The sequence below is a fragment of the Sapajus apella genome, unplaced genomic scaffold (assembly GCF_009761245.1).
Source record: "Sapajus apella isolate SASKATOON/1434 unplaced genomic scaffold, GSC_monkey_1.0 scaffold35, whole genome shotgun sequence".
NCBI classification, from domain to species: Eukaryota; Metazoa; Chordata; class Mammalia; order Primates; family Cebidae; genus Sapajus; species Sapajus apella.
Genome location: NW_022436975.1, coordinates 18,242,978 through 18,268,994, shown reverse-complemented (window position 1 = coordinate 18,268,994; position 26,017 = coordinate 18,242,978). Strand labels below are relative to the sequence as shown.

Below are 26,017 nucleotides of genomic sequence, written 5' to 3'. Positions count from 1 at the left end.
CTACATGCCCTTGAGCACATTTATTAGGATTATTGTAAATTCTTGTTTTCTCTGGCTCATCAGTTCTGCTCCCTCCAGAATTAGTTGTTTGGTTTGTGATCTTGCCTTTCCAGGCTTTCCAGATTCCACAGATCTGTCTTTAATTTTTCCATTCCCTTCAGAGTATCAGTTATAGTTTTCATATTACATTCTGAGTGCCATCTATAGCCCACTTGCTTCTAAGGCATATCCAGGATGAGATTCAAAGGAGGGAAACTCCAGTTGCTATAAGTTCCCTATCCTGACTCTTGACTTTCCTACAGCATAAACTACACTTACGGTCCTCAAGATTTAGTCCAATTTGACTAGGCTATCTTTTCATGTTTAGTAGAATTAGACTACATCACAGAAATACCGAGCATTTTCTATTAGTTTATGGAGAGAATTCTCATTTTCTAGAGGTGGGGAAAAGACATTAATGGCTCCATATGGCAAATAACTATGGAAAATGTAATTATTTCCAAATTTTCTTAGAACCATAATACTTTGGATTGTTATAGTCATTCTTATTGTCCTTCCTTTCTTCCATAGACCTCTTAATAAGTCTGCCCTATATAATTTGATTTTTAATTCAAAAGTTATTAAAATTTTATTTTGAAGATTTCATAACTAAACTCTAACAGATCCCCAAGACAACTAGAAAAGCCTCTTGGTTTTACAAAACTAGTTTGGATAGTGCTGTTCTAAAAATATCATAAAAATTGGTTTAACATGTTCTGTGAAATTATTTCTGGCCTGCCTTTATGTTCTCAATATAGTTATATTTGTATCTTATAGATACCTTTACGTATGTTGAGCCTTTTCTTTCTATCTGACATTGACTCATTCAACAAGAATTTGTTGAACACTTGCTGTACTACTGTTCTAGCTACTAGGTGCAGCTACAACTGAGAGCTAATAGAGCAGTTTCTTTAGAGTAGTTTGTACAGGTTCAGTTGCAAAATCAGTACCTGGTTTCCATTCAGGCCCTCCTGTTGTGCATGGGAACCTGAATTACCTTGGAATTTTTGTATTGATTTCCATAAATGAGAAGTTAGATGAACGGCTTAATAATACCATATATTTGCAGAAGTAAAAGAAAAATCACAGCTTAACAATGCTGATTTGTGTTTCTTGTTTCTTTTCCCCCCCTGTCCACTTTCTCACCCCATTTTCTTTTCTGACTTGCAGATGAAGGAGCTTCTATGCACCCTTGTGATGATACATATTGTGGCCCTTTTCCAGAATCTGAGCCAGAAGTGAAGGCCGTAGCTAACTTCCTTCGAAAACACAGAAAGCACATTAGGGCTTATCTCTCCTTTCACGCATATGCTCAGATGTTACTGTATCCCTATTCTTACAAATATGCAACAATTCCCAATTTTAGCTGCGTGGTAAGTATTTGACTCTATGCGTGTGTGTCAGGCTTCATGCTGCTTTTCTAAAGCTAAGATGGTTCTAAGTACTAACGATAATGGCAAACACGTGTTTGTGTTTATCTTAAGTATTTTATGTGTGTTAATTTATTTATTCTTCATAACAATCACATGAGGCAGCTTTTATTATCCCCACTTCACAGATGAAGAAACTAGAAATTGAGACCCAGAGAGATTAAGTAATTAGATGGAGAACACACAACTACTAAGCCTTATAGCCAGGATTCAGCCCCAAGTCTAGCTCCATAGTTGTTTCTTTTAACCACAGTGCTGCTTCTCAAATACAATCATTTCAAACCTATTTACATTCTTACCACGGGTTACACAGAAAAGGTCAGGGTAGATTTGATTAGTATCACAGCTGTGGTCATGTATGCAAGGCTGTAATTAACTTTGTTGAGTAAATGATTGTTCATAAATTATAGATTGACTCTCATTAATTAAAAGCAAGTTTTAATTTATAAGTGCTATTTGCTTAATGCTACTAAGTCTTTGGGTGTGTGTCCGACAAGTTAGTACTAAGGATGAACAGACTTTCAGGCATAAGAGTACTTCAAAATGGAAAAGCAGACTTACTTTCTATCAGAAACCCAGCAAGCTATCCACTATAGGACATAATTCATAACAAAGTGAGTCATTTCAGAGCCTATAACATCTAAAAGTCTATAAAGTTCAAAAACCAAGAAAAACTTAATATACAGTTCTAGAAGTCAGGTGGCACTTACCTTTAGGGAAAAGGGAGAGGGTGCAGTGATTGGAAGGAGATTAGGTTGCTGCTGCAGTTCTATTCCTTGACCTGGATGATAGTTCCATGAATGTGTTCAATTTGTGATCATTTGTTGTGCTATCAACCAAAATGGTGTACTCTTCTATGTGTATGTTTTAAGGCTTTTTTGGCCTCCTGACACCAAATGTGTGATGTCTTTTTTCAGCACCACTTCTACAACATCTCTTGGGTATCTAACAATTAATTCTATTTTGTCACTGACTACCCAGAGTTAGCATCAGACTCCACAGTTTTAAGGATCAGTCCCACACGACTGCCGTCACTTCAAACACCAGGAGCAAGTAGGAGGTTCCCAAGTTAACCACATTCCTGTCTGACTGGGCTACAGAGTCGCAGGTTCCTGCCAGCTCACCTCTGGTTTGATAATTCACTAGAATGACTCATAGAGGTCGGGAAAGAGCTTTATATACTATTACCTGTTTATTTAAGAGACATAACTGGCTGGATACAGTGGCTCCCTCCTGTAATCCCAGCACTTTGGGAGGCCCAGGCAGATGGATCAGTTTTGTTTTGTTTTGTTTATGAGACAGAGTCTTGCTCTGTCACCCATGCTACAGTGTAGTGGCACAATCTTGGCTCACTGCAACCTCCACCTCCTGGGTTCAAGCGATTCTCCTGCCTCAGCCTCCCAAGTAGCTGGGATTACAGGCACCCGCCACCGCCCCTGGCTAAATTTTGGATTTTTAGTAGAGACAGGGTTTCACCATGTTTTCCAGGATGGTCTCAATCTCTTGACCCCATGATCCACCCGCCTAGGCCTCCCAAAGTGCTGGAATTACAGGTGTGAGCCACCATACCTGGCCATATCATTTGAGCCCAGATGCTTGGGACCAGTCTGTCCAACATGGAGAGACACCTATCTCTACAAAAAAAATTAAAATTTTTTTTGTAGAGATAGGTGGTGGTGGTGGTATGCACCTGTGGTCCCAGCTACTTAGCAGGCTGGAGCAGGAGGATCTCTTGAGCTCAGGAGGTCAGGGCTACAGTTAGTTGTGTTCATGCCACTGCCCTGCAGCCAGGGAGACAGAGTGAGATCCTGTCTTATCAATAAATTAATCACACAACTCAGAAACACACCAAATGGAAGAGATGCATAAGGCAAGATATAGAGGAAGGGGCACAGGGTTTCCGTGCCTTCCCCGGGTGCATCAATCTCCCAGCACATCCAGTGCTCATTAACCCAAACACTCTCCAAACCCAGCTGTTTAGGGGTATTTATAGAGATTTCATTACATAGGTCTAATTGATTATGTCATTAACCATTGGAGTTTGGACTCAATCTCTGGCCCCTCTCTCCTCCTCAGAGGGTAAAGGATGGGCCTAAAAGTTTCAACTCTTTAATTACAAAGTTTGGTCTTTCTGGCCCCTGAAGCAACCTAGGGACCTCCAGGCACAAGACTTCTCATTACCATCCAAAAGATACTTAGCACTCTGGACATTCCAGGAGTTTTTAGAAACTGTGTGCCAAGAACAAGGGACAAGGACCAAATATTTATTTTTTTATTATACCACAATGTTATATTTGAATTTTAAAATGTATTAAAGAGAATCATTCCCTTTTCCCCTACACCTTAAACTCCAAATACTGCACCAGTTGCTTGGGTTTTAGGAATTTCTGATCTAGATGTCTAAGACTTGGGAGAAATGGGAAACATGAGGAAGCCAGTGTAGGACCTGGGGAAGCCTTTTATTCTGTCCAAAAAGAGAATTTTGTTGTTGGCCTTCCAAGAATTCTGAGCAAATTCCCCTTTTTGGAAATATTGTAAAGGTGATAATTATATTCTACACTGCTATTTAGCTGCTCTGTGGGTCAAATTATCGTATGAGGGCCAGGCACAGTGGCTCATGCCTATAATCTCAGCACTTTGGGAGGCCAGGCCGCCAGGAGTTCGAGAGCAGCCTGGGCAACATGGTGAAGCCCCATCTCTGCTAAAAATACAAAAATTAGCCAGTTGTGGTGGCACACACCTGTAGCCTCAGCTACTCAGGAGGCTGAGGCAGGAGAATCACTAGAACCTGGGAGGCCAAGGTTGCAGTGAGCTAAGATCCTGCCACTGCATTCCAGCCTGGGAGACAGAGTAAGACTCCATCAAAAAAAAAAAAAAAAAAACGACTGGGCATGATGGTTCACACCTGTAATCCCAGCACTTTGGTAGGCCAAGGCGGGATGATCACCTGAGGTCAGGAGTTCAAGACTAGCCTGGCCAACATGATGAAACCCTGTCTCAAAAAAAAACAAATTTTAATTTTTAAAAAAATAAAAATTGTTATATGAGAATGTTCTTTGTATTTTAAATTTATCTTCCCACCTTGAGTTAATGCTGTTTTCCTTTGTCTTAGATTAGAAGATGTGACATAAAATAGAGCATTAGTGCCTGTGATCCCAGCACTTTGGGAAGCCCAGGCTGGAGGATTGCTTGAGCCCAGGAGTTTGAGACCAGCCTGGGTAATATAGTGAGACCTCATCTCTACAACATTTTTTTTTAAATTAGCCAGGCATAGTGGTGCATACCTGTAATCCTAGCAACTCAGGAGGCAGAGGTGAGAGGATTGCTTGAGCCCAGGAGGCAGAGGTTACAGTAAACTAAGGTTATTCTACTGTACTCCAGCCTGGGTGACAGAGTGAGACCCTATCTCAAAGGCAAAAAGAAAAAAAAAGGATGAATTTGCCTCTCTGTGGACATTTGGCAATGTTTATAGACATTTTTGAGTGGCACAACAGGGCTGGGGGATGCTACTGGCATCTAGCGGGTATAGGCCAAGGATGCTGCTAAACACCCTGCAGTGCACAGGACAGAACCCAAAGCAAAAAAATTATTCAGCCTAATATGTCAACAGTGCCATTGTTGAGAAATCCTGGAGAGACTTAAGGATACGTTTGGTTACTAAAATCATGATTACAATTCTCAGAAACTAGACAATCCCTGAATGTTAAGCAGAAACCATTAAATTTGATTAAAATTGTTTAAAAACATTCCATCAATAGGCAAGATTCAGTATTTCTGGCAACATTTTTTAAGTCATTAAGTTGCTTTAAATATGGAAATATTTAAATTAAAATATATACTATTTTGGGAGGCCGAGGCAAGCAGATCACCTGAGGCCAGATGTTTGAGACCAGCCAGACCAACGTGGTGAAATCCCATCTCTACTAAAAATACAAAAATTAACCTTGGGTGGTGGCGGGTGCCTGTAATCCCAGCTACTTGGGAGGCTGAGGCAGGAGAATCACTTGTACCTGGTAAGCTGAGGTTGCAGTGAGCCGAGATCACATCATTGAACTCCAGCCTGGGCAACAAAGGCAAAACTCCATCAAACAAACAAACAATAAGTAAGTGTATATATATATATATATATATATATACACACACACACACACACACACACACACACACATATATATATATATATATATATATATATATACCATTTACTTAGCTGAAGACCAGTAACTGATGCCTAGGTCCTTTTGGACAATTGGGAACAGGATACAGTGAAGAAAGGGGATCACTTAAGTCAGCCCTTTCAAATAGGTATCTAGCTGTGGACACCTGGAAAATAATTCTTGGAAAAAAAATGATAAAGTTTTTATTTTTGTGGAGATATATCAAAACCCTAGTCAACGTGCAGCAGTACCCAAGTGGCAGAGGTACAGTGAGCTCAAAAGCCTAAAACTGTGCATCTCCTTTGTGTAAATAGACAAAGTAATTATCTTTTTTTCCCCCCTTGGGTTTAGTCAGTTTAAATAATGAGAAGCAAAGTTCCCTCACTAGCAGAATGCAATAATCTTCTAAATGTAGAAATATCTGCCCTTGCCATGGAATATTGCTGAGACCATTGGAGAAGATGTTAAAAATCTTAGCACAATCTCCATAAAGATATTTCATTATGGTGTTTATAGTCCTTTTCTGTTGGCTTCCATGAGAAGAATGTCATCATCAGTGAGATCAGTAGTAAATGGTCTGCCAGCTTCTGGAGGCTGGTCCCTGAATATAACCACAAATGGTGGCATTTGCTGCAAATGCTGCCTAATGCATTTCTGAGCTGAATGAGGACAGCAACCTGAAACTCAGTCCAGCACACACCCCCATGTTGTCCGGAGTACTTCAATTTAAGTATTAAATTATTCATAAGCAAGTTGAAATGGGAGAGTTGTATTCTGGTTTCAACATACTTCTTTTCCTCTCACTTGTCATATAATACTTCTCTAACTTCTTGTTGAAACCAATGTTTTTATACCATATTTAAAGGATCATGAGTATCATTCTAGTTCATGTTAGAATATCCATCTTTTAGTATTTCGATTGTGTTGAATATTTTTCCTAATTTTGGGCATTGTTAGGAAAAATTCTACCTTAGACTTTCTTCATCTTAGCAGTACCTGTCTAAGTTCTGGGGGAGACATATGTAACCTTGGAAGTGATAGCATTCTGACTGTTATTTCCATTCCCAGTGAGGATAAGCACATAGCATAAGAAAAATCATTCTTCATGAATTAAATGGTTTTTTAAAGATTCAGATGTGTTCTAAATACCTTGTACATACCCAGTGACATATATACTTAAGAATCAATATGATTATCTTAGTATGCTTTCAGATTTATGCTTATTCAACATTCATATGTGAAATATTGATCAAGCATCTGTTGTATACGGGCACATTGCTAAGTACTGGTTGTGCGTTATTACTAAGACTGACATGGTCCCTGCCCTGCCAAACATTTTGTAACTTATAGAAATAGGTGTCCCTGAACTAAAGCGAAGAGAACAGAACACTAAGTCAGCCTCAGAAAATGTGAGTACTTAGCTCAACCACACTGCATACCCATTTAACCTTGCTGAGACTTCCTTCTCTCATCTATAAAAGGAAGATATTATTGATCACTGGTTTTTTGTGAGATAAATGAAATGATATGTTCTAAAACATGTTGCAAAATGTAGTGTGTGACATAGAGTAATATAATATTATTAGTGAATATAGATCTTAACCAGTGAGCCCATCTTGTTGATGGCGATTAGTCTCAAACAACATAGCAGTGTATCTAAAAGTTTCAATGCAACACTATATAAAATTTCTCCATTTTCCTTCATAGGAATCTGCAGCTTATAAAGCTGTGAATGCACTTCAGTCAGTGTACGGGGTCCAATACAGATACGGACCAGCCTCCACAACACTGTGTAAGTTTCCTGCATACATTGTGTTAGAATCCTCTCTCTTGAACCAATATCCTGTATCATGACTTCCTTTTAGAAAAGAGAAAGTGTGTTCTCCCTAAAGTGAAATTTTTGACTATCAAATTAGCTGAAGAAAATAGAAGGACTTTATATCTGATTAGTTTTATCCAGCTTGACAGAAATCGCTGTACCCATTTAAACAAATTCAAGCAGAGACTATGCTAAGCGTGCAGTAATGACTACAAGCTGAACTGCGATCTTATGACAGGAGCATACCAAAATGGGCTCCTTAAGCAGTTCTAACTACTACAGGGGTGGAAACAGGACTTGGGGAGATAATGAAGTCAATATTTCAGCCCTACATCAGCTTCTCTTTTATTGCCTTCCTCCATCGTTCTTGTTATGAAATGCTTTCTTATGTAGCACCTTCCATTGAATTATCCCTTGAAAGGTGATTTAAAAGTATTTCTTTTTTTACGTGGAGAAAAATGTATAGCAGAGCCAGAGATCACTTCCCACCCCCCTCACCTCCCATCAAGTAGGCTCTTCAGCTGGATGTAGAAACCAAATTGGCACCAAGCAGGTTAAACAAGATAAAAGTATACACATTTTATTAATTCTGTGTGTACATAGGGATCTTCATAACAGAGTGAAGTCCAAAGAAGTGGCCAAAGCAAGATGATTTTATATGTTTTGAATAAGGAACGATAAATTTGAGAATAAATAACAGGACAAAAAAAATCTGGCTAAGGACAGTAAATTTTCTAGGGGAGTTACTAGGAAATAAATAGGAGGTATATAAAACCAATGGAAGATAAGGGTTACTTTGTTGAGTATATTTAGGTCCATCACAGCCTTGAATTCCAAGTCTCTGATGATAAAGGGCTCTTTTTCTCACCCTTCTTATTGTGAGACTACCCCTCCTAGAGGAATCTTTACTGTTTGCTTCATGTAGAAAGAAACAACTCAGCTCACCCTTTCTGAAACGACAATCTCCAATGTTTTCAACTCAAAATAATTAATATACCAATCTGGCTTATTTGAGGATGGCATGTCCTTCCAACTGGGTATATGGAAAGAACTTACACAAAGAATCATAATATGTGCATTCTAGTCCTAATTCTACCAGGTGTGTCAACCGGGCCAATATATTTATTAATCCTGAGCTTCAGTTTCCACAACTGTAACAATAATTGGACTCAGGGTCTCTTAAACTCTAAAATTTATTCACTATATGACTTGGAAAAATTTAGTAAGAAATCATGTATGTATGAATGCCTGCATATGCAAATGAAGGTAAACACACACATGTTGTATGTATATGTATCGGTAGTGACATCTGATTGTGCTTCTGAGTAAAATAGCAAAGTTCTTCTTGACTTCTTTAACCTACCTATCATTGTATTCCTAATGTTTTACCACTCATTTTCTTCAGCCTTCAGAACAAAGACTTGGTTTGTCAATTAACATTGACAAATAAGTTTATTCTAATAATGAGAATGTCAGCAATATGAATAGTTTTGTTTGTTTTTTCAAAGTCCATGATCATGGGTCTCACACTGACCTTTTTAAAACCATTTTTCAGTGCTCACCCTGAAAGGGAAAAAATTGTATTTAAAAACTCATATTACCAATTGATACTAACATAATATATACATTAACAATTTTTAAATATTAATTTTTTAAAATCTTACAAACCGTTCACCTTTTCACCTTCATATAGAGGCACAGCCAGAGTGTTCTATTTACTGAGAACAATCTATTACCATAGAAATGAGGGTATTGACTGGCTGTGGTGGCTCACGCCTGTAATCCTAGCACTTTGGGAAGCCAAGGTGGGTGGATCATCTGAGGTCAGGAGTTCAAAAGCCAGCCTGGCCAAAATAGTGAAACCCCTTCTCTACTAAAAAGACAAAAATTAACTGGGTGTGGTAGTGAGGACACCTGTAATCCCAGCTACTTGGGAGGCTGAGGCAAGATAATCTCTTGAACCCTGGGGGCAGAGGTTGCAGTGAACTGAGATCGCACTATTGCACTCCAGCCTGGGTGACAGAACAAGACCATTTCAAAAAAAAATAAAAAAGAAATGAGGCTGTCACATCACTGTGATGTAACTGTTGGCACATATTGTCTCTGACTTGGCTACTATGAATACTATTTGTAGTTCCAGTGTATCCTAATCAGAGGGACACTGAAGCCACAGCCTATTTTCTGTCCTTAACTGAAGCAAAGGGAATCTGAGAAACAGCAGAGTCATTTTAATTGTCATTTTACATAATAATCCCATCTGTGGCCTGGCGCAGCGGCTCACACCTGTAATCTCAGCACTTTGGGAGGCTGAGGTGGGCAGATCATCTGAGGTCAGGAGTTCAAGACCAGCCTGACCAACATAGTAAAACCCCATCTTTATTAAAAATATTTTTTAATTTATATTTTTATATAAAAAATTTTATATAAAAATTACTGGTGCCCACCTGTAATCCCAGCTACTCAGTTGGCTGAGGCAGGAGAATTGCTTGAACCAGGGAGGCAGAATCACTTGAACAAGGAAGGCAGAGGTTTCAGTGAGCCAAGATCGCACCACTGTACTCCACCCTGGGTAACAAAGAAGACTCCATCTCAAGAAAAAATAATAATAATAATTCCACCTCTTACTTGTCCTAGGAAAAATACCATAAAAGTGATACTTTTTTGAGTAAATGACCATGCTTTGAAATAATAATAATAGGATTATCTCAAGCTAGATTATATAAATTTTAGGGAAAATGTATACAAAGATTTTTCCATGAAACATTTATTCATTTATTGAATGATTTATTAAAAGCCTGTTAGACTAAAAACTATGTATGCACTTAAGGGTATAAAGAGGCAAAATAATAACAGTTAATATATCTTGAGTATTTTCAAGTGATGTATTACTTTATTTCATTTTCCCAACAACCCTATGCTATGCAGCTACTGTATTATCATCTTTCTTTTTCAAAAAGGGAGACTGAGGCACAGAGAAGTCACCAAGTATGTGGAGGGATCAGATACAGCCCAGGCTGCAGGCTGCCTCTAGTTCCCTGCCTTCAACTCTGTTGAAAAGCTGCAGTGTGAGGTCACAGGAGCCAGAAGGAGAGAATAGCTAGAGGGCTTGTCAGCTGTGTTAAAGGCCGTGGAGACACTGAAAGGGGGATCTGAGGGGAAAAGGAAAAACAGAAAAAGAGGCTAGGCCTACACTCATTGGTAACCTTCAAAAAGAAAGTTTAATACACGGGTAGAGGCAACAGCCAGCTTGAAAGTGGTTGAGGATGTAGACATAGCATATATAGATTCTCCTTTAGGTTCTAAAGCAAAAGAAGGGGGTAACCAAGGGCATATGGCAGGATAATGTGATGGAAGCACTATAGGAAAGAGGTCCTTGAGTACTTTGCCAATGCAGATGCATAATTAGTAAAATAAGGTCATGGAGCAGGGCCTTTCATGACCAGAGAAGTCAGTAACCAACAGTATCAAGAGGTGACACATGTAAAAGACAGGGCACATTTCTTCCTCTGAGCTCAATGGGGGAAAGTCAGAGAGCTGTAATGTCAGTGGAGGAGGCAGTGGGGCAATCATCTAGAGCAGTGGTCCTCAACCTTTTTGGCACCAGGGACCGGTTTCATGGAAGACAATTATTCCATGGACAAGGGTGGGGTGGGGGAGGGATGGTTTTGGGATGACTCAAGTGCATTACCTTTGTTGCACACTTTATTTCCATTATTACTATATTGTAATATACAATGAGATAATTATACAATTCACCATAATACAGCTTCATTGGGAGCCCTGAGCTTGTTTTCCTGCAACTAGACGATCCCATCTAGAGGTGATAAGAGACAGTGACAGATCATCAGCCATAAGATTCTCATAAGGAATGCACAACCTAGATCCCGCACATATTCATGCTCCTATGAGAATCTAATGTGCCACTCTCTGACAGGAGTGGAGCTCAGGCAGTAATGCAGGTGATAGGGAGTGTCTGTAAATACAGATGAAGCTTCACTGGCTCACCGACCACTCACCTACTACTGTGCAGCCCAGACCCTAACAGGCCACAGACTGGTACTGGTGCATGGAACTTATAGATCATACATTACCGGTCTGTGGCTTGGGGATCAGGGACCCTTGATCTAGAGTAGGGGGGACAGTGTAAAGTGAAGATGAGAAGAGAATGGGAAAGGTTCAGTAAGTAAAGGACTAGAAAAGGAGCCTAGAGCAGCATGGGGGCAGAAAAAGACTTTGGTGATGAGGTAGTGTGATTTTATAGAATCTCTACTCAGCAATGATTTTCTCTAGCTCCCTCACCTAGTGGAAGGAGAGAAACTGGGCAAGGGATTGAGGATGAGCCAAACAAAAGCAGAAAAAGCACAAGAATGAGGCATGTTGAGGGTCTGGAGAGAAATTCAATGAAACAATTGGCCAAAGCCAACTAGAGAATCAAATGAAACTACTGTAAAGGCATTGAATACATTAAGCCGGTGTGGAAACACAAGGAGGCAGAAGAAATAAGCAGGTTTTCTGGCACCAGGCACAGTGGCTCATGCCTGTAATCCCAGTACTTTGGGAGGCCAAGGAGGGAGAATCACTTGAGCCCAGGAGTTCGAGACCAACCTGGTCAACATGGTTAAAACCCCACCTCTACTACAAATACAAAAATTAGCTGGTGTGGTGGTGCGAGCCTGTAACCCCAGCTGCTTGGGAAGCTGAGGCAGAAGAATCACTTGAACCCAGAAGGCAGAGGTTGCAGTGAGCCAAGATCATGCCACTGCACTCCAGTCTGGGTGACAGAGTGAGACTCCGTCACACGTACACACACAAAGGAGGTTTCTGGGAACACAATTTCAATATTCTAGACACCAGAAGTGGATAAGAACTGAGTGATAACTAAAAACAAAAATTCCCGGTATAGGTTGTTTATAGGTGAATAAAGTGGGAATGAACATAAACATTTTTGGAACTGAGTTTGAGAAATTTTGAGGTCATCATGCTGGCAAGGCATTTACACATAGACTAGATCCTTAAAGATGGATCCAGGTATGATTTATAAGTTCCTTCCACCAGATGCCAAGGAACTCCTGTTAAATCATTCTTATTGAAACAGCATTTACTTGGAATGATTTAGTAAAGCTTAATAAGCAGATACTATACAGTATATACATTTAGAAAATTATACCAACTCTTTAGCGAGGCTGATCTTTTTTGTTTTGTTTTGTTTTAACTTTTAGATGTGAGCTCGGGTAGCTCAATGGATTGGGCCTACAAAAATGGAATACCTTATGCATTTGCTTTCGAACTACGTGACACTGGGTATTTTGGATTTTTACTCCCAGAGATGCTCATCAAACCCACCTGTACAGAAACTATGCTGGCTGTGAAAAATATCACAATGCACCTGCTAAAGAAGTGTCCCTGAGACAGCCCAAGGCTCAGGTCAACTGACATAGGATTCTGAGCAAGGCCTACTTGGCCCTGAATGGACACTGTTCTCAAAGAGAAGGGCAATTGCTTAGAGTAAACAAATCTACGGATTTAAGAGAAAAAAATCCCATGCAATTTGACTTTGTGGCAATAGAAAACAGTAAAAATTAGGGCATAGCCTAGTTTATTATAAGAAAAATCATCCATTTTCTATCCACTTAGAGTCTTATTTGATTATGGTAGGAGAGAATGTTTTCAAATTTTCCATTTCTCAAGAAATGTACAAATTAATTGAGGATTCCCATTCAATAAATCTCATGTTCTCAGTTAAGATCTAGGCTAGTAATGATGTCTAATTACTTGGTTCTCATTGGAAATGGAAAATTTTGAAATGGAAAAAACCAACTATGTTTCTTAATAAACAAAATTTATTAGAATCTTAGATTATTTACATCTTCATTTCCTGGTATTAGGTATGCCATATACAAATAAAAATATAGCAAGATAGAGCAACTTATGTTTAGACTCTGAGAATGCCGCTTGAAAACAAATAAGTAAACATTAATTGAATTGCAGGCACAGAATTAAGAGATTTACACTAATCATCTCACTTATTCCCCACAATACTGTGAGGTATAAACTATCATCCTCATTTTTCAAATAAGGAAATTGAGGCTTAGAAATATATTTAAAATCATAGACTTCCATTTCCAAAGCAATGACAGGATAGGTATCTGGACTGCTGGAAATAACTAAAACTTCTAAACAAAATATCATATTTTAGGCTGGCCACAGTGGCTCACCCCTGTGATCCCAACACTTTGGGAGGCCAAGGTGGGCAGATCACTTAAGCCTAGGAGTTTGAGACCAGCCTGGGCAACATGGTGAAACCCTATCACTACATGCTATAGATGAAAAAAAAAGTTTAGTCAGGCACATACCTGCAGTCCTAGCTACCTGGGAGGCTGAGGAGCGTGGATCACTTGAGCCTGGGGAGGTTGAGGCTGCAGTGAGCCATGATCACACCACTGCATTCCAGCCTGGGCAACAGAGTAAGACCCTGTCTCAAAAAAAAAAAAGGAAAAAAAAATATATATATATATATGTCTGTATAATCTTTTTAAATAATCTTAAAGTCATCCGACAAAAAAGGAAATCCAGGCCAGCCAGGCATTGAGTGAAGAAATCTAGAAAGACAAGTGGACTACTGTTATCCTGAGAGTATTTGTCAAACCAGCTGAGTATGGGCTTTCATTTTCACAGCATTTTGAGGAATGGTGCCAGGGAGCAAAGCCCAGGACTACTGCAAGTTGAGAAGTCTAACAGATTCTCCTTCTACCAGAATTCTGGGATTCCAAAGAATGATACCACAGTGCAAGGGTAAATTAGAAATAAGCCTCCATAGTACTTCTAATGGGCCACAAGAAAAATTGACCATTTCAAATTTGGGCAAGTGCAGAGAGGAGAGAAATTGCCACTGAGAATTTGGAAGCATGAGGCAGTCCTCACACAACTTTGTGGTCCAAAAGCAGACTATCTAAATGTCTGATAAACCTCTAGCCAAGAATTTAATTCAGTTTAATCCCAAACTGGCAATACCACCCAAGCATTTGGTACAAGCAAATACAAATCCTCTTAGAGGATTTCCCTGACCAAAGCATATCATGAACACCAAGATAAAGAGATGAGCCTAAAAACTTCTGGGGTGTTGAGGGGTGGGGGACACAGACAACAGAATGAGGACTAGAGTAGCCTGCAGCTGCTCTAGAGCACCATTACTGCCACAAGGCACTGGAGAAATGCCTTGGTTTTTGAGGGAAAATGATACCAAAAAAATCTAAACCTTGCAAAATTGTCAATGAAATGTAAGGGTAGAATCTCAACATTTTCATAGAAGTGAGGCCCCAAATTATTTACCTTTCATAGGAAAACCCTGGAGGATGTGCGCTACCAAAATGAGGGAGTATACCAAGAGAACGACAAAGGATTTAGAAACACAGGGAAACTAATTTTAAAAAAAATCTGAAGATCGTGGTGAAGGGAAAAGTCCCAGGTAGTAGCTATATGTCAAACTTACAGAACGACTAACTTAGGGTAGGAAGAGGAGAGCTAAAGACTTCGGATGAAATTCCCCAAGATAAATATGCAACAAATAGAACACTTAAATATGTTCAGAGGCCGTTTTTACTAGCATGAGAGAACCATGTTACGAATTAGTAATAAAAGTGCACAAAACCAAGCAAATAAAAAAAGTATTTATTAACTAGTGGAAACAATGAATTATGCAAGAGAAGAAATAGAATCATGATATATTATGTGACTTAGCTATAAGTAATACTTACATAATCATAATATTAGCCCTAGATATTGATTTTACCAAAAACCGTGATATAAATAGAAGGATAGGAGGAAGTAAAATGTATGCAAGAAGAGGAGGTATAGGAGAGTAAATCCTCATCTTCCATAGAAGGAGTCAATGGACAATCTCTAAGACTGAAAAATCAGGAAGTATCTATATATGTATGTTATTTAGAAATAAGAAAATACTAGAAGAAATAGCTAAAAGGATTAAAAATTACTGGGCAATGACAGGGAATAAGTAAGCAGTAAATAACTAATTAATAAGAAGAGATGAAACAAAATACTTGTTTTTAATATTAGCCTTACTATATTATTCGACTGGTTTTATTTTTTTAATATTGAAATATACATAGCAGGGTATATTTCTTTTAAGGGAAAATAGTAATTTTTAAAAACCAGCTCTCAACTACTTACCATTCAATCTTTCTGATGTTTATAAAATATATCAAAATTAAATTTAAAAGAAATATCAAATGATATTATACGTGGAATGCTTAGCACAGAAACCAGAATATTGTAAACAGTCAGTATATCTTAGTTTGTCTATGTTTTATCAATCTTAGTTACCTTTTTATTTTGTAGTCTCAGTTATATCTCTGTAGGAATGGATCTCAGGCAGTTTTGAGGCTTGGTCCTGCTAAGGAGTACTAAACCTGGGAATTTAAACTTCCATTTATTCCATTTATGGAATTCATCCATCCATCTCAAATGATCTGGGGTGGGGTTTGTATTATACTAGCTATTTCTACCAGGATAATGGGCAAAAACCAAAATGTCCAGAACAATCCCAAGGGCTGGAGGCTTGTGAAGACCTTGAAGAATGGAAGGGTGCTGCTTCTCAATGGACCTGACAAGATGCACAGCAATCAGCTGGTGCCTGGTGACTTTCCAGGACCCTTGATGCCAGGAGACTTTCCCCTCTAGTTGGGAGTGTGCTGCCATAGTCCCTGCTCTGAGAGCTGCCTGAGTCCAGATCCTTTGCAGGTATCTACTAACGTCTTTCTCTCAAACATCATCATTCTTGTGACAACAAAACAATAGTCAACTCAGCATTCAAAAGAAACAAAAATCAAAGAGTTTACAGATGGCCCCCCAAGTTCATTTCTCTCTCTCTCTTTTTTTTTTTTTTTTTTTGAGAAAGTGTCTTGCTCTGTCACCTAGGCTGGAGTGCAGTGGCGCAATCTCGGCTCACTGCAACCTCCACCTCCCAGGTTCAAGCGATTCTCCTCCCTCAGCCTCCCAAGTAGACTACAGGCAGTTGTCACCATGCCTGGCTAATTTTTGTATTTTTTTAGTAGAGACAGAGTTTTACCATGTCAGCCAGGCTGGTCTCGAACTCCTGGCCTCAAGTGATCCACCTGCCTCATATTCCCAAAGTTCTGGGATTACAGGCATGAACCACTGTGCCCAGCCCCAAATTCGTTTTTCATTATATTTTAAATTTTCATCCTCACCAAATCTATATCATAAGATCTGTTAGCAAGTTAGTGCCAAAAACTAAAATGTATATTCTTTTATTTGGCCCTGCACATCACATAGTATTGGTGCTAAGAGTATTTTTTTCAAAGCCAATAAGGCAATAGAAAATATAGGATCTGAATAATCCACAAACTGCAGGGTATATAGTTTCTTTATTATTCATCTATACATTCAAGATGAAATTTTGACTTGATGAACCTCATGCAAATTCTTTTCAATGATTACTCTCACATTTCAGTAGTTCTGTATATCTTTTATGGCTCATATTCCATAAGAAGGTATTTTAACATTTATGGGCTATTTTCATTTTTAATCTCTTTAAACTAAGCCACAAAATATACTATGGAATGATTTATGTTTAAGGCACTCTGCTAGCTGCTGTGTCTGAGGAACAAAAGTGTTATATTTATGTCAATACTTAAGAATAAAAAAGTTTACTTCAACTAAAAACAGCACATGTATTTTTAAAAATAGTTCAGCAAGATACTTTTTTACCCACTATTATAAAAAAGCAATTATATAAATTCTGGTTATATTGAGTTTTAGTTCCCAACTTAATCAGTGTTAGCAAGTATTTTAGCTTCTCAGGGCTGCTGTAACCAAAGACCACAAATTGGATGACTTAAAACAACAGAAATTTGGCCAAGTGTGGGGGTTCACACCTGTACTTCCAGCACTTTGGGGGTCTGAGGCAGGAGAATTGCTTGAGGCCAGAAGTCTGAGACCAGCCTAGGCAATATAGTGAGAGCTTGTGTCTACAAAAAATAAAAATAAAAAATATTAGCCCGGTGTGGTGGCATGCACCTGTAGTCCCAGCTACTCGGGAGGCTGAAGCAGAAGGATTGCTTGAGACCAAGAATTCAAGGCTGCAGTGAGTTATGATTACAACACTGTACTCCAGCCTGGGTGACAGAGCGAGGCCCTGTCTCTAAAACCAAACCAAGCCAAACAAAACAAATACACATTTTGTCTCTCACGGTTCTGGAGCCTGGTAGTCCAAAATCAAGATAGTGGGGCCATGTTTGCTCTGAAACCTGTAGGAGAACCCCTCCCTTGCCTCTTCCTAGCTTCTGGGTGGTTACCAGCAGTCCTTAGCATTCCTTGGCTGGCAGCTATAAAACACTAATCTCTGGCCTTAGACTCATCTGCCTTCTCTTTCTGTGTCTCTGCCTTCACATTTGTCTTAAAAAGACAACAGTCATATTGGATCGGGGCCCACCCTATTCCAGTATGACATCATCCTAACTACATCTGCAGAGACCCTACATTCTGAGGTACTGGAAGTTAAAACTTCATCACATCTCTTTGGGGAGAAGAGGAGATAAAATTTAACCTGTAACATTGAGAAACATCATAAGATATTGATGTTAATAAGACTAGTTATACAGCCAGAAAGCGGTGAATCTTGCTTGAGTTTAATCTTTTGTTCTTAAGGCTGTTGGAGAATAGACACACACACACAAAACATATTTTTCAAGTTCTAACACTCCCAGTGAGAATTTTTTTAAATAGGCTATTAGTGGAAACAGAATGATCTACTCTTTATAGTTTACTTTTGTAAATAATAAAATTATAGTTCAAATTATTATGTGCTCTTTTTAACATAGGAAATGTGTTAGTTTTAGAGTTGTATATTACCCTAGGTCTCAATAATTACTTTTGGCTGCTGCATCATAAAAAGTATTTACAGCTAAGTTGTACTAGATCGAATCTAATTGATTAAATCAGAATTCTGTGCAGTGTTAATTAAAGTATTCTGTAGATTAAGCACAGTAATTACACAAGCGATTGTATTTAATGAAATATTTTCATGAATCAGAATCAGAATATTGCGTAATAAACTTGGAAACAGCTATACTGAATGCCTAATATATTTCGCAAAACACATTGCACCAGGAACTGCTAAGACATCTGAATAATGCACATGAAAATAAGACGGCTTGAAGATCTTCTAAGGCAGACCCTAATTAAGTCCTCATTTTCTGCCCCTTGACTCTGGGTTTCTGCAGTTATGACTTCTAGGACTACTTCCTCTTTCCCCAGTGGATGTCCAATGGGAGTCTCTGCCCAGGGCATCCATCGTTGTTTTATCAGCCCAGGCTAAGCGAGGCAAACACATTCAGTTACAACTTAGGATGTTACACTGTATACACTGGAGTATTATTAACCTTATAATTTAATTATGAGTTAAACTAAGAGGCTAGCTTCATGACCTATCCATATGACACTGAAACAGTGAGTTCCAGGTTTCAAACTGACTCAAGAGTAAATGCCTCCCCACTTGGGAAGAATTGAAAGGTAGCAGCAATACCTAGCCCTTCCATGAATGTGAGCCAGCAGTCCAGTGGAAGAAATAATTTGCAGCAACCAAATGACTAGTGTTAGTTTACTTCTTGAGTTTCTGTTATAGCTATCCTTTTGGCAGAGACACAAATCCCTGCTATCCTAGATGGAATTCTTCAGTAATTTGGAGCTGTATTCAGTATTCTAAGGGAAACAATCTGATATCTGCTAAGCAGAAATGGTGTTGCTGGATGTGTTTAGATCCAGCTCTCTATCCCAAGCAATGCTGGTCAGAAATATTGTGTAAAGTTTTCATTTGGTGGAGCAGTAAACATGAGTAGACAGTTTAATAGCTTTGTGTCAGGGTCAACAAAATCTCATAAAAGAATTAATATTTGAAGTGTCATTGTGCTTGTCGTAAACGATCAAGGGAGATACATGAGAATATTCTAAAGAGGTAACACTGAGCTCACTAGGAGCGTCTGAGAATCACCTATGTGTGACAATAATTTATAGTAACTCTTAGTAGAATTTACCACTAAAGAGGTAATTCTGTACTGGGAAACTGAAATCAAATTAATGTTCTTTTTATACTCATAAATGTGAACACCAGTCTTTATCTTTCCTTTAAAATGCCTGTGGGTCTGCGCCTTTTTATTTATTGTCTTTAGCCGAACTGCTTTCCTATAGAAGACTCTTGGAATTACAATCACCATTTCAACCACAGATCTGACAGCATTCTGCATCTTTTAAGACCAGTCAGTTATTCCAAGTAATGCTTAAGTCTCACTAATAAAAGTGTCCATCCTATGACTAATTACAAGCTTTTAGTGTACCAGTGTCTCTCCCTTTCCCATCCCTTCCCTTAAAGAGAACCCTAGTTTTGCCGGCCTTTGCCTCCCTCCAAGGCGGTTTCTGTCTTACTAGACCAGTTCTTGAGTGTTTGCAGTGGGGAATTGCAAGGAGTGCTAAGGAAAGCAGGAGGGAAGGAAGAGGGTCTTTAGACAAGGAACGGCAGCTTTCCCAGGGGATTTGAGAGGAGGAGGCACAGGCCCCTGCAGTTTGTAGGGTACTGGATAGGAGTGTAAAAAGGGGGAATTTTTAGGAATCATTACTGAAGATGATACATTGCTTCTATTGTGTTCAAACCAAGAATTTGAAATTACTATGCATTATTATTTTGGGATTAACCATTTGGATTCCAGTCTGGTCAACACTGAAATCTGTAGTGGATATTTGCAATAATTTCTGTGTGGCTAGCACCTTTGAATGTTCTTGTCATGTATAAGAATGTGAAGCTTTAAGAATCCTGCCTTGCTAAGATAGAACCCCAAAAGTGTGGTTCCACAGTCTCTTTTACAAAATACAGGCAGGTGAGTTAGGCTCTCCCAGTAAGAATCTATTGCAGAGTGATGGTTGCTACTCAATGGGTCAAATTTTCAATTATTCAGGATGAATAATTTCTAGAGAGCCACTGTACAATATCATACCTATAGCTAACAATACTGGATTGTGCACTTAAAATATTTAAGAGAGTAGATCTCATGTTAAATGTTCTTACCACAATAAAAAGAAACCAACATAGGTGTTTTTTTTTTTTAATCAGTATAGGAAATTTCAGGGAAACAAAGTGGAGAATCTAGAAGAAGGAAGTGCTGTATAGAATCCTTGTGATGGTAGAAATGGCAGCCAAGCTGCTGCTGCAGAAATGGCAGTGTTGTGTGGGGGCAGCAGCCGTGTCCCATAGTGCTTGTAGGACAGTTGTAGGGGCCATGGTTAAACATGTCAGGCCAGTTCTGCAGTCTGTAGTTGGACATTATTCCTAAACTCTAAGCCTTGAGCTGGTTCTCTCCTAAATACCCACATAATAACTCCTTTTCTGCTTAATTGGCTAGCACCAACTTTTGGTACAAGTTGAGCATCCCTAATCTGAAAATTAAAAATCCAAAATGCCCCAAAATTTGAAACTTTATGAGCACTGACATAAAATCACAAGTGGAAAATTCCACATCTGACCTCATGTGACAAGATGCAGTCAAAACAGTCAAAACTTTGTTTCATGCATAAAAATATTTAAAATATTGTATAGGATTATCTTCAGGCTCTATATATAAGGTATATAAGAAATACATATGAATTTTGCATTTAGACTCTGGTCTCATCCCCCAAGATATCTTATTATGTATATGCAAACATCCTAAAATCCAAAAAATCCAAAATCTGGAACACTTCTGAATCCCAAGAATTTTGGATAAGGGATACTCAACCTGCATACACACACACACACACACACACACACACACACACACACACATACATGCATATATATGCATGTATATGTGTGTGTATATGTGCATATATATGCATATATGTGTGTGTGTATGTGCGTATATATGTGTGTGTGCACATACCTGCCTCAGTCCCCCAAAGCACTGAGATTACAGGCATGAGCCACCTTGCCTGACCCCTTTAGCAGTTGAATATGAACATCATGGCTCAGTTTTCCATGCTATCTAATTTTATATTTAGCCCAGTCATCCTTTGCAGGATCACATAGATTTTCATCTGTGCCTTTAGTTCTAGAACTCTAAGGAGAAAAAAAGGGAAGATTTTGTTTCCAAAAGATTAATGAAAATTGCTAGAGTAGACCATGGAATAGATAGTTTCAAAATTCCAAATGTAATTTTTCTTATAAAGGTAGAGCAGAATAAGATAAGAGCATGTTTGGCTTTTCATGAAGGAAAAAGGAAAGGTTCTGATTATCAGGCCTGAGTCCCTTACTTGCACTCCACAGGAGGACTTCTTTGGATTTTATCTGCAAAATGGGGATAACAAGACCTATACCTATATCACAGATGTATACTAGGGATTAAAGGAGGTAACATGGAAAACAGCAGCAAAGACCCTGAGCCAACATTGTCCATACTATGCAAGGTTTTCTAAATTTTACAAATATGTAAAGGTAGAGAACGCAGGCAAACCTTTTCACTGGAGGAAAAAATATTAGTCTGGTAAAAGTATGCAGATCAGATGAGACACTATTGAGGTAGAAAATATTTTTTAAATATCTAGACATCTTCAGTGATTATGATCTTTATTGATGATGGGGAAATCATTAACTTTCCACCTTGATCTACTTTTCTCACACTCAAGCTACTAGACACACAAGCTACTTATCTAATTAGGAAATTCATTTTTTTCTATAGCCTACTGTTGACAAATTTATCAACTTGGAGAAAAAGTGTTTCAATAAATATCTCTTCTAAAAGGAGGAGAAAGTCATTTAAATACAGGCTTTCATGGGAAGAAATATCTCTATTTGGCACTCTGGAATAATAAGGGCTTTATTCTTATAAGTCTAAAGTATCAAAATGAGGGCTAAGTGTGGTGGCTCGTGCCTATAATCCAAGCACTTTGGGAGGCCAAGGCAAGAGGATCACTTGAGCCCAGTGGGTAGAGACTGCAGTTAGCTATGATTATGCCACTGCACTGGGCAACAGAGCAAGACCCTGTCTCAAAAATAAATAAGGTAACAAAATTATTTAAATAGTTTTTGGATATATTTACCAGTCTGAGTATACAACAAACAATCTGCCAGAGAAAAATTGGTATCCCAAGGGAATTTGTGCACTTGTTAAAAAAATGTTTATTGAGTAACTGCTGTGTGATTGATACTGCTTCTTGTCAAGGTGGTCTACAAGCAAAATTGTAAAGAAGGTAAGTTTTGCATCAATATTTAGCAACTTCTGTCTTGGCAACTTCTCTGTCGCCTCTGGATGACCAACACCCTCTCTTGCTTCCCACTGCTCTGGAAACACCCCCCACCTCCATCAGCATCCCCAGCTGAAGCCCTCCTCTCCTGCCTGCATTTCCAGATAGGTCTCAAACTCTAGATTTGTCTCCACTCTTCCTTCCAAAACTAACCCTCTAATGTGCTCTCATCTGTGGAAAGTGACAGTATCTTAGATATACCACATCATAATAGAATTTTAACCCTCTGCACCAAATGCACCTTCAAGCAGGGGATAATTGCTTAACAACCACAGGAAACAATTTCTAACTCTTCAGGAGGGTTAGTATACACTACATTTATCATTTCATACCTGTGTCTACCCTTCTCTCCTGATGTGCAAGGCACATCTCATCCTTGTTTGCAGTCATTTCACTTTTCCTGCTTCTTCAGCACCAGTCAGGGACATGTAGCCTGCCAGTTCACTGGAGGCCAGGTGTGTGACCATGCACTCATTTTCCAGGCCCTCAGGTGACGGGTCATTTCCGGACCTTAACCATGCCCATGGCTTCAAGCCTCTAAATAGGAAAGGGGATGTCATATTTCCTATTCTGGCAGTATGCCACACAGCCATGCCTGGATTGTAGTCCAAAATGTTTAAGTCGTTTATGCTTGTGCACACATACAGCGACAGACATGCAACCTTGCATATTTTTACCCTTTACGTTTTTCCTTTGATATTTACCTGCCTTTTGGAGAATTGACCCCCCAAAAAGTCCAACTTAAATAATATAATGTTATTTACACAGTAATATAACCATGTAGTAGATACAGATGGTATTTAGAAATCTTAAAGGTTGCTTTGCTTTTTCCTTGGAAGCATAAAAGAAGCCAAGATGTGTAACAGACTATTTTTTTTTCTGTCCTATTCTCAACGTAGGAGTCTGAGCAGCTGCTCTCTCAACAAATACCTAACCTAAATAACTATTTTTAAACGTGAAAAAAGAGAAGCTTTCAGGAACCTTCATTTACTGACGATCTGTGCTCCAAGCATTTGTACTCAAAGAATTTCAACAATGGATCTTGTCATAATAATACAAAAAAAAATTTTTAAGTACATTACACTTTTCAGCTCTCTAACAACATACCTGGGAATTTAGATAGTAACATCAGAATGCTCCCTACACAGTAAGCTGAGCTCAATAACTGTGCTGATTGAATAATTGCTATACAATCATTTGTAAAAACTGAGGCACAGATGGTTTCTTGTCCCATTAGTGACAGCAGTAAGAATACATGCCAAGCCTTACACTTCTTTTTAACTGATTGAAATTTTCTAATATATACAAAAGTAGTGTATCATAATAAACCCCATCACCCAGTTTCAACAATTATTAACATTTTATTTTGCCAAACTTATTTCATCTTTCCTCTTTCAACTTTTTGCTTGTTTTAGTATTTTACTTTTTATTTTATTTTATTTTTGTTTCTTTATTTTTTTTATGAGACCGTGTCTCGCTCTATCTCCCAGCCTGGAGTGCAGTGACATGATCACAGCTCACTACAGCCTCAACCTCCTCCCAGGCTCAGTCAATCCTCCCACCTCAGCCTCCCTAGTAGCTGGGACCATAGGCCTATGCTACCACAGCTGGCTAATTTTTATTTTTTTTAGGAATGGGGTTTTGCCATGTTGCCCAGGCTGACTTGTTGATTTTTAAAGATAGAGTCTTGCTCTGTTACTCAGGCTAGTCTTCAGTGACATGATTGTAGCTCACTGAAACCTCCAACTCCCGGGCTCAAGGGATTCTCCCGCCTCAGCCTCAGCCTCCTGAGTAGTCAGGATTACAGGCATGTATGTCCAGATCATTTTTTTAAAAAATTTTGTAGAGACAGAGTCTTGCTATGTTGCCCCAGCTGGTCTCAAATTCCTGGGCTTAAAGTGATCTTCCCACCTGTCCTCCCAAAGCCCTGGGATTACGGGCATGAGCCACCATGCCCAGCTGCATGTTGTCGTATTTTAAAGCAAATCACAGAAGTCTCTTTTCATCCATAAATACTTCAGTATACATATATCTCTTAAAGTAGTCCTTACATTCTATGTGTATTTGTGGTCAATCATTGATCTCCAAACAGTGGCCAAAGGACTCACACACTCAGCAAAAATTTCTAATACTTTATTCTTTTCCTATATATGTCTCTCCTGTATATCCTTCTCCACCAAATAAGAAAATCCAAATCAGTAAGCCAAGAAATGGAAAAGTAAAAAAAGTGCAAAAGTCTTGATGGTAGAAATATGAAATGTCAGCTTCAAAGTTACTTTAGAACATTTCAGTATTTTTCAGTTCTATGGATAGCACAAGCAAATGCCTCTTTACTCTTTCTCCAAGAAGACCAGGTCCCTGGAGAAGTCATGGTGTAGAAACTCCATCCTGGGTACTCCAGAAATCCTGAGGTTGTATAATAGTTCTGTGTATAAATAATATGTTGTGGAAATTGTGGTGTTTAATAAAATATAAATAAAATTCCTGAGTGTCACACCTTTTAAAATATTTATTTGATATATAATTTAACAGAGGTTTTCTGATATTACTATTTTATGAGTTTATCAAAGTTTGGTTCTATTCTAATTTTAATATGGAATTTTAATTTCACACTCATTAAAAGGGAATCCATTCACTACAGAAGCAAATAGCTTCCCTATAGAGTGGCCGTAAAGTCTGGAAACATAGGCAACTATGCATAATAAATGGTTTATTGATATTACATTACAATATATGATATGTTTGATGTGTTGTCCCTCGTTAGCGATGCATAGTTTAATGTGCTAGGCAGAATCACAATGAATAGGATACATTAACATGGCATTTCTAGCAATCGCTGCGGATGCATCTGTAATGCATCACGTCAGATCAGTAGTTCTCAGATTTGACCCCTGCAATCAGCAGGATAAGCCAATGCCTGGGAACGTTGAGAAATGCAAATTTTCAGAGCCTCACCTCAGACCTACTGAATCAGAAACTCTGACTAAAAATCTGGGTTTTAACAAGCTCTGCAGATGATTCCGATGCAAGCTAAAGTTTGAAAGCCTCTGAGTCAGATTATTTGTCTCTGATTTTCATAGTGGGTGACAAGGAGGAACCTACCTTTTTAGCATACCCCATGCTTACCAGACTTCACACATTTAAAAATACAGAACACTCAATTAAATGCATTTATTTATATTTTTCCTTTCTTTTCTTTTCTGGTTTCGTTTGTTTGTTTGTTTGTTGAGACAGAGTTTCACTCTTGTTGCCCAGGCTAGAGTGCT

General features: G+C 38.7%; 1 protein-coding gene across 1 annotated transcript in view; it reads left to right on the top strand.

The window, feature by feature from the left end:
* CPA6 (carboxypeptidase A6) overlaps nt 1–13,294 on the top strand; it is a 325,618-nt gene extending 312,324 nt beyond the window's left edge. The window contains exons 9-11 of the mRNA XM_032296286.1: nt 1,210–1,412; nt 7,334–7,418; nt 12,665–13,294. Of these exons, the coding sequence (XP_032152177.1) occupies nt 1,210–1,412; nt 7,334–7,418; nt 12,665–12,852 (476 nt within the window). The 3' untranslated portion in view covers nt 12,853–13,294. The remainder of the gene's footprint in view (nt 1–1,209; nt 1,413–7,333; nt 7,419–12,664) is intronic.
* The last annotated feature ends 12,723 nt before the right edge of the window (nt 13,295–26,017 follow it).